This window comes from Macadamia integrifolia, unplaced genomic scaffold (assembly GCF_013358625.1).
Source record: "Macadamia integrifolia cultivar HAES 741 unplaced genomic scaffold, SCU_Mint_v3 scaffold953, whole genome shotgun sequence".
Taxonomy (NCBI): domain Eukaryota; kingdom Viridiplantae; phylum Streptophyta; class Magnoliopsida; order Proteales; family Proteaceae; genus Macadamia; species Macadamia integrifolia.
The window spans coordinates 153,491-163,585 of NW_024870596.1; the positions used below are offsets into that span (position 1 = coordinate 153,491).

The 10,095-nt window shown below is 36.4% G+C and overlaps 1 protein-coding gene across 4 annotated transcripts; it reads right to left on the minus strand.

Moving 5' to 3' along the window:
- Positions 1-1,221: 1,221 nt before the first annotated feature.
- On the minus strand, positions 1,222-9,577 carry LOC122070606 (pentatricopeptide repeat-containing protein At1g66345, mitochondrial). 4 transcript variants are annotated; one of them, XR_006137867.1, is made up of 3 exons: positions 9,258-9,536; positions 6,365-8,560; positions 1,222-1,774 (listed from the first exon to the last, which is right to left on the minus strand). XR_006137867.1 is itself a non-coding variant. In XM_042634800.1 (2 exons), the coding sequence occupies exon 2, from the start codon at positions 8,458-8,460 to the stop codon at positions 6,733-6,735; it is 1,728 nt and encodes a 575-aa protein (XP_042490734.1). In that variant the 5' UTR covers positions 8,461-8,843; positions 9,258-9,536; the 3' UTR covers positions 6,248-6,732. The 4 variants fall into 4 exon arrangements, 1 of the variants encoding a protein (XP_042490734.1); XR_006137866.1 differs by having other exon boundaries at positions 6,365-8,843; XR_006137868.1 differs by lacking the exon at positions 6,365-8,560 and having other exon boundaries at positions 9,258-9,577.
- Positions 9,578-10,095: the final 518 nt, after the last annotated feature.

Sequence of the window (10,095 nt, forward strand, 5' to 3'; positions counted from 1 at the left end):
CTCCCTCTGAGAAAACTATCTAATTAATCTTTGGAGAAAAGAAACTTACCCTCTTGCATCTCTACTCCCGGATGCAAAACAACCGTGCTCCCCCCAGATGCCATTACACACTATTCTATTGGCCCTAAGTGCTGGTGCAATGGTTGTGCAAACAAGCATGGTTCTCTTGCCCTTAATTTCTTTACAGAATCTTCTTAGTTAAAGTTTAACCCATATTATTTGAAGCATAAAATGGTTTATGTTCACATGTTGCTTGGCCATTTAAAACAATTCCACTATTGAAAAACTAAAAATAAATAATAACAATAACAATATACTCGTTGAACTTCTTTTGACTTCAGGCATAGGCACGAAAATTGTTAATCCATGCCTAAGCCTAACAAATCCAAATGCCCTCAACATAGTTGAAATTGATGCCTCTGAGTTAGGATATGGAGGCATCCTCAAATAGGTAATCAATACCAAAGAACAATTAGTCTAATTTACTTCAAGAAATTGGAATCAAGCCCAACAAAATGACAATATTATTAAAAAAGAAGTCCTATCCATTGTCTTGTGCATCTAGAAATTCCAAAGTGATTTACTAAACTAGAGATTTTTTGTTAAGAGTAGATTGCAATGCAGTAAAGCATGTTTTAAAAAACGATGTTCAAAACCTTGCATTAAAACAAATTTTTGCACAATGGCAATAGCTTTTAGCATGTTTTTTTATTTTGATATTATATATATATTAAAAGAGAAACAAATTCCATTCCTGACTTCCTTACCCGCGATATCTCCAAGGCCAAAAGAGTTAGACAATCAATTATATTACATTGGTTCCCCCCAACCCCCCCCCCCCCCCCACACCTTCTAAGGAACCTATCTCTTCCTCAAAATTGAAATCAAAAGCAAGTCATGCAAAAGCAATCCCCTTCATATCAAATGGTTCTCTGAAGCCAATCCTCGCAAGTCCAATCAAATGTTCCTAAATAATAAAACAAAACAAAAACAAATTGTAGCCAAATTGAGAAGGAAGACGCACTTCTCAATAAATGCTTGATAGATTTCCTTTGTTCCTTCAAATAATAGGATTGCGAAATTAAAAGGAAAAGAAGTGATATTTTCAAACCTTAAAATATATATGTATATATATATATATATATAATTCTTTTTTGACCTTTAAATTTGTACCAAACCCAAACCCTTCTTTGAATTGCGTTAATCACACGACAACAAACATTCAGTTTGGTGATGCGTTGAAATATCTATTACCTTCTTAGTAAGATGTTTATACACAGCAGCTGTTACTGAACCTACTTCTAGACATTACACTTTATAATGAATAGTTGAAATGCTTAAATGCAAACGATTGAATCATTCGGACCATTTAGAATAGTTGCATTTTGAACCCAAACACATGGTACCTTTGGAGATTTGGGGCACCTATGAAAACAAGAGCCCAAAGTACTTTATGAAAACAAGAGCCCAAAGTACTTTGATAGCATGTGAAGCGGGAAAGTGTTGTTCTTACTTGGGAATGGAGTTTATGGAGACCAACTTGCGCACCTTGTGAGTTGTGCGGTGCAAGCTGCAAACAGCAAAACTGCAGCACTTCCCTTGAAACTTAAGTCATATCGTCATAAATTTAATGGACAAATAAACATTGGCATTTACCAAGTTGGGTGGAAGGACATTCCACTGACATTTGATCAGATCTGATTCAGAAAGTTCATATCCAGGCTCTTCACCACGGAAGTAACAGATTATCTCTCCAGCTCTTTCATATGTGGCGCTAAATAATTGGACAAAGACCATGGCCAAATAAAAAACAAGCGCAAGTAAATCACAGAATCAGAATCAAGTTTTTCAGGAAACAATATAATTGGTAAGACAAGCTATGCTGACCAAGAGCCCATACTCAGACTGTTATAGAGCTATCAAGCATGGTTTAAAGTATCGGTATGTATCATACCATATCATCCAATACGATACATGAAATTTTTTAAATCTTTTTGTATCAATTTGTATCCTATGATACATACCGATACGCACTGATATGCCACCGATACGATACAATACGTACCGATACTCTAAAAAAATAAAAATTGAAGTGAAATGTACATTCGATACATACCAATACGGTACAATACATACCCATACAGTGTGCTATGGTCATATAATGGCCAGGATGAGTCTTTTTTTTTTAAAACACGATTTTCATGAATTTTTGTTCCAAAGTTGCTATCAGACATTTTTTCTCTCTAATTAAAGTGGAAATCAAGGTTGAGAATAAGGATTTTACATTTATGGGACAACTATAAACTTTGGATTCTTAGTGCGATACTCTCAATTTAGCGTTTATGCAAAATACATATTATATATATATATATAGCTTTTTTTAACTACTTTTTTATGCAACAGTGTATAAAAAAACATTTTGTATCCATTTATGTGCGTATCTTGTGCGTATCTTAAAATATCTCCAATACGATACGATACAATACGATACCCTCTAATACATATCTTAATTTTGGCCAACCGATACGACAACCGATACTGATACTTTAATCCTTGCTATCAAGTGTATCTGGATAAAAAAATCAAGACAGCTTCAAGACCAGCCAAAGAGAGAATTAAAAATTCTATGTATTTTAATGCCTAATCAACCAGGTCTACCAAGCAGTTGTTTCTCTAACATTTACAGTGCACAAAACAGTAGTTGTATCCCCCCTAGGTAGGCAAACTACTTCATACTAGTAGAGAAAAAAAAATTAAAAATAAAATGAAATAAAAAAATGCTCAAGATCCTCTCATTGTCTGACTGAGAGCATGTGAATGAAAATTTTAAGTTACTTGCCATGCATACTTTGACATGCACAGACCAGCTGCATTATAATAATGTTTGCATTGAGCAGGATTTGCTTGACATTTTGTCTACAGTAATTTTTTTTAGTGATTAGGAATACAGGTTGCAAGGATAAAGCTTAAGGAAAAAAAATGAAAGAAAGATCAACTTTCTACCAAGTTCTATTGGTTATAACGCAAATTAACAATAAGTTATTGAATGATTTTGGATGACACTCATCATTGCATCTCTTGCATCAAAATGAATACCATTGTTACATTGTATGTCCGAAAATCAAATTTATTTAAAAGGATTATCACCGATGTATAAAGATATACTTACATACCTGAAGCCCTTTTGTATCTGGTTATCTACTTCAAAAGATCCAATACATACACTAATGCAATACATAGCCAACCAAACAACAACAACTCAGCCTTATCCCAGCTAAACGGGATCAGCTACATGGATTCTTGCCCTCCAATCAGCTATATTTGAGGTCATACTTGATACAAGGCCTAAGATGCATGTCTTTCCTCACTTCTCTTAAAAGTGATTTCGGGTCTGCCCTGTCTCTTTTAGTTCTTTCAATCCAAATCAAATCACTCCTCCATACTAGAGCTTCTAAAGGCCTCTGTTGAACATGGCCATGCCACCTCAAACGAATTTCTCATAACTTATCATGTATCGTAGCTACTCCCAAATCAGCTCTAATATAACCATTCATACTTTATCCTTCCTAGTTTTGCTACTCATCCATCTCAACAATCTCATCTTTGCTACAATGAGTTTATCTATATGATGCTTTTTAACTCCCGAGCATTCCGCAAAATAATCATAGCCAGTCGTATGACTGACCTATAAAATTTTCCTTAGAGTTTGAAAGGAATATGTTAATCAAACAATACTTCAAATGCACTTCTCCACTCCACCCATCCTATTTTAATTATTTTTGAAACGTCATCCTTTATATTGCCTTTTTTATTTATGATTGAGCCCAGATGCCTAGAATAATCACTTTGCAGAATTTCCCTTTTATCAATTTTCACCACCTCATTATCCATCCTAGTGTAGCTAAGGTTACACACAATATACTCTATCTTTGTTCTAGTTATCTTAAAACCTTTTGATTCCAATGTTGATCCCCATAACTCTAATTTGGCATTGACCCCTATTTTCGTCTCATTCCCCAAGACAATATCATAAACAAAAAGGGTTTAAAGCTGATCTTTGGTGGAACCCAATTGTAATCGGGAACTCACTACTTTGACTTCCCAAAGTTCTTACACTAGTCACCACACCATCACACATATCTTTAATTATGTCCATATATTACTTGGAACATTTCTCTTTTCTAGTACTTGCCATATTAACTCTCTAGGGACTCTGTCATAAGCTTTTTCTAAGTCAATCCATATGGAGATCCTTCTTGCAATCTCTAAATCCTTCCATGAGTCTCTTAGGTAAATAACTTCTGTCATGGATCTTCTGGCATAAAATCAAATTGGTTCTCCATAATAGTAGTTTTTTGTCTTGGGTGGGTTTCAATAGCCCTCCCCAATAATTTCATAGTACGACTCATTATTCCAGTCCAATTTTTAAGTTTCAGTTGCTTGAAACTCATTGTCCAACTTAAGCTAGATTTTAGCTAACCCCACCCACTACTCTCTCCTAGCATGATCAGTAACATATCTTCTGGAAGAAAAGGAAGGAGAACCAATTTTTAGGTGGATCAACTGGGTTTTTTTTTTTTTTTTTTAATGATCAGGAGTTATGCCTGGTTGCATCTAGTGACGCATCCCGAGTCCCTGTCTTCCTGTAGCTGGGACATGCGCATTTCTGTATTTCTAGAAAAACTGTAGCCTTCTAGACTTTTAGCAACTTTCTTGTAGCTTGCCAAGGCTGCCCTTATTTTCCTTGCCAAATTTAATGTCAATCAGGGTAGCTGAACTAACCAAGACTCAACTGTAGGAACTTTTAATCAAAGAACAACCAGATTTCAATTAACATAAACCAATTAAATCAGACCAACAGAAACAAAGCAAACCAGCAGCAATCGATCTCAAAAAACCCAGTGATATCTAGTACCGATCAGTACCAGACAGGTACGAATAAACCAGGGATTGATGGTAGTTCAAATAGGTTCAATTCAACAATAAACGACGAACCATAATCTAAAGATAACAGCAAGAAGTCAACCAAACCAATCGATCACAGTTCTGGTTATGGGAGATCACTAGAAGACAAAAACATGGTGATTTTTAATAACTCACTAATGGCTGAACAGAAATACCCAAAAATTAGATCGTTCCTTAGTGGGATAGAGAGGGACTGTTGACCAGAATTTTAGATCAAACCCAAGGCTGGATCTGAATCAACAGCAAGGAACGATTGTACTCCTACAGAAATTCTGGGAAGAAAATTAGAAGAACAAATACCTGGATCAGTAGTAGCTGTTTAAAAAAAAACTTGAAGAGAGAAGAAAACACTTGTAGAACCACCTGGGCTTCTCACCGCAAGGCGTCAACCATATCAAACACCAGCCCCATCGTCCTTGATCAAACACCAAGTAAATCTCAGCAGAGACATGGCAGCGCAGTAGCAGTTTTTTGTTCTTAAAATCGTGGGGCTTAATGGGAGCCCTCTCCTTATTTATAATAATGATGGGGGGGGGGTTTACAAATAGGAAACTAAATAAAAGACAGCTCCTCTAGTTTCCAATTCTGAAATTAGAAACTAACTTTTGACTGAATTTAGAAACTAATTAATGACTGAATTTAGAAACTAAATTAACAACTAATTAACCCCCATCAAGGCCCAAATCGTGGGCCAATACATTAGGCCTGGTCGACCCATCTCAGCCACTATGGTCAACCCTCTTCTTTCTCCTTGAGTAGGTCTTCAATGCTGCAACAAAATTTCATGGTACCCATGTTCTTTAAGGTTTTATCAGAAACATTTAAGTTCTATTCTATTTTCAAATTTCATGGTGTTTTTCTGTACTATTAGTTTAATTGTATTTTTCCTCGGAATCTCCCTCTGTTTTAAGAAGTTCTTTCAAATAGTTTATCACATCATATTGACTAATCAGTAAGTATCTGGTTAAACTGTCAATGAATATATTTCTGTTTTTAACAACTCCTGCATGTTCCCTCTGGGCTTTTGTTATAGTTATTCGTTGGAACTGGATTCATATTTGTTGTATTGGGGGTGATAAGAGTGTTGTATCTTAGCTTCATGGTCTTTGTCATACCAGAAATGAAGGGGCTCACTCTTGAAGAAATTGAGGCCAAAATCCATTAGTTCTCTGCCATTTTCTTGTTCTAATGTTTATATGAGATGAGTTTGAATTTCCACTAGCCAAACTCAGATGGATAGGGAGGTGGTAGGTGTTGTCAAATGAATGGAATTGGTCCCATGTACACATATGGATGGAACTATACTACTTCCTTAAAAATAGAACAATTTATGAATGAAGTTTCAAAGCATATTGTCATATAATATCTACAAAATCAAGTAAGAGATCCCTTCCATTACCTCTTAAGTATCTTCTGCAAAGTTGAGCCTGCGCACAATTGGACGGCATTAATAGACCCCACTTTGATGTCTATATAGCACAAAACTGAATCTTGTGTACGGAATGGAATGTCTTGACTTTGAAGTCTTTATGCAGTTTCAATTGAATTGTGCTTCTAGACTGGGTCTTGAGGGTGGTTTTGGTTACAAATTCTTTAGCATCCACTTCCAGGGTCCATCCTGAAAAGTGGAGTAGAGAAAACCAATCATATCTATCCATAATTCTTGATAACTGTTTTGATCCCACAAGGCCTTACTGCATTCAGAAACGAGAAAAAATTCCACGATGAATCCATATATGCTATATAGTTGATTTACAGCTCATCAGGCTACCCATTTCCATGTTTGCCTTTCTCTATGGCACTAGCATTACTAATTTTTTCTGTCAACAGCTCAGAAATATGATTCCTAGGCTTCAAATCTTTCCTTAGCATCTCATTGTAAAGGTGAAGAGCCCTTTTAACGTCACCCTTCTCACAGTAGCCACTGATCACTGTTTCAAACATATCGACAGTTGGAATGAATGACCTGCCATCCATGACAGCCAGATATTTCTCTGCTTCTGTCAACTTCCCACTTTGGCATAGGCTTCTAATCAAAGATGCAGAAGCATTTAAACCAGGTGACAGGGCCCTATATTCCATCTCATAATACAACTTCCGAACTTCTTGGAATTTACCCTGTTTGCCAAACCCATCAATAAGATGAGAATATGTGAGCTCATCAGGAAGAAAGCCTCTATCTAACACATCAGTCAAGATCGCATTTGCCTGATTCTCATGCCCTGTTTGACAGAGCTTTTCCACCATTTCATTGAAAGAAGCAAGACTAGGCAAGAATCCTCCTTTTATCATATCTTGAAAGAATCTTAAACTTTGCTCCAGTTTGCCTGCTTTCATACATCCTTGGATGAGGAAATCAAAAGTCTCATTGTATGGCTTCAACCCTATAGTTTTCATTTCTTGCATCAGCTGTGTTGCTTCATCAATCCTTCCCTCCTTACAGTGAGCACCTATGAGCAAAGTATAAAGGAAAGGATTTACACGGAAACCCCTCTTGAGCATTTCCTCAAACGGCTCCTGTATAGATTCTAGGTTTCCCATTTTCCACTTTGCATATATGACCAAAGAGTAAGCTACGTCATCAAGGATCATGTTTTTTTGCAACATCCTCTTCAGTAGCAAGATTCCTTCTTCAATTCTTCCCGCTGCAAAAATCCTATAGACAAGAGAGGTATTAACGATCACCCCAGGAGAGCATCTACTCCCATGGATTCTATCCAAAATTTCTATAAACTTCAACAGCTTCCCTTCTTTGCAGAGTGCACTTATCAGGATCTTGATTGTATTTTCATTTGGGAATGTTCTCTTTCCAACCATGTACTCATATATGTCCCATACCAATGGAGTTTGATCTGATTTTTGGACAAAATGGATCAAAGTGTTGAAACTTGTAAGATTGATTGAAAATCCCTTTTCTTCCAAGTAGCGACAAACATCAAAAGCCACTTCAAACATTCTCAATCTGGAATAAGTTTGAATCACAAAATCAAACAGGAATGGACCAGAATGAGTACTCTGATAAGTAGCTAGAAGAGACTCTACAATCTGTAATCCTGACAAGCCATCTTCTGCACTCTTTCTAACAATGGATTCTAACAGAGCTTGTGCATCGATAAGCATCGAGGCTCGAACCAATATTTGAATTGTAATGCAGTATGAATGAATCCCATGCTTGAAATTCTTTTTTCGAGCAGACCAATGGAAGAAATTCAGAGCCCGTTTTGCATCGGTTGGCTCCTTCAATTCCACCAATACTTTCTCAACAATTGAACAGCTCAACTCAGTTGAATCGAACTTCCTGCTCAAAGTATCCCAATTCAAGCCTCTCCTTAGCGAATAACAGAATGTGCCGACAACTTCACTGCTCTTTTGTTCTTCTCCCCCTGTATGGATTAATCCATCCATTTTCCATAAAGGCGGTTGAACACGAATACAACAGATAGCACTATTTGCTGCCAATACAAAACTCTTACAAATGCGAAGTGAAAAACCCATTTTTAGTTCTCCAAATGATCTTCCTCAGACATTCTTCAAGCACTGATTGTCTTAACCTTGGTGGTAAAATTCATTTCAGTGGCAATTTCTGTCTAGGCCCCTAAAGGGAAAAATTTCGGTATTTTGGCTTTTCAGTGAAATGTCTCGATCAATTCAATGTATTCAAAAACAATATATAGATATTACAGATTTAAGAAAAATGTAGCATTCTAACTTAGTTACACAATGCTAATAGAATGATTGAGACCACATCTAAGAGAAAACAATTTAAAAAGTATATCATCTAATTTATGATAAATGAACACATAACTGCTTCCCTCCCTCCAGAACTACTTCCAACACCAATTGAACTGTCTCTATTGGTAATCACTATATCCATGATTCTGAAAACAAATTGACACATCCAAATAAGAAAAACAAATACATTTTCCCCTTCCTTTGGCTCTCTTGAGCCTTTCATCAAACACCAGTGTGCATCACATAGGTTACTCTATCAACAAAAGAAAATCATGACAGACATAGACAGATATACTCATGGAATAACAACTTGAAACTGAAATTTTGTAATCATTGTTTTTTTATACATTTCAGAAGCTCAATATGAGAAGACTTTAGCAAATAATGCATTCAAAATTCGTACGATAACATAAAGGTAACAGTCAAAACAACCTGGATCAATATCCAACTATGGATGTTGGATTCCCCAGTTAATTTAGAAATTAATAGAAAAAAATTATCTCTTCAAAAACGAAACAAATTGACAGACCTAGAGAGAGAGAGAGAGAGAGAGAGAATACCTGGTCTTGGCCTTGCTCTGGAGTTGCAGAGACTTTCTATTATCTTTCAGTCGGAGATTGGGAAGATGAAGATGGGAGTTCGTCCTTGAGTTGCATAATCGAAGTTACTCTTGTTCAACTCAGAGATTGGGTGAAGAAAACGAAACCAAAATTTTGTCGTGCTTTTTTCCTTTAGGCTACCTTTAGTCGTAAAGAAAATCAAAGGGAATGGAAATGAAAAATTTTCAAATCTAAAAATGAAATTTTGGTATGCTTTACATGAGAGTGTTGGGCAAAGCGGCAGAAATTTAGGTGTCAATCGCTTGGGTCGGCCCGATCGAGCCTAGGTAGGCCTGATGGGTCTATGTCCTCGGACCGTGACTTACCTACTTAAGGAATGGGTCGGTTTCAGTCGGTCTCATGTTGGGCTCGGTCAAATTTCAAGCTTTAATCAAGCTTCTCCTAATCGGGCTAATTGAGCCTTAATCGGGGTAATGTACCAACAAAGCCTTAAATGGGTCTTAAAGACTCTTTACTTTTCTTAGATTACTTTAATCTATTTTGTTAAATCATCAACAATTTTGAAAGGATGTTACACTTAATCATATTCAATAATTGATAAAAATATCAATAAACCCTATTCTATCCCAAAAAAAATAAAAAATATACATATAAATGGTCTGGCTAAACGTGTCGGTCCAAGTCGGGCTTATAAACGGGTCGTGCCCTTCAAGAGGACCATCGGGCTTACCCCTTGCATCATGTACTATCTATTTATAAATGGGTTGGGCTTAGGCCCCAACACATTTAATAATCGGTACAGCTCGGGTTGGTTTTTAAACGATCGGGCCTAGTCGTC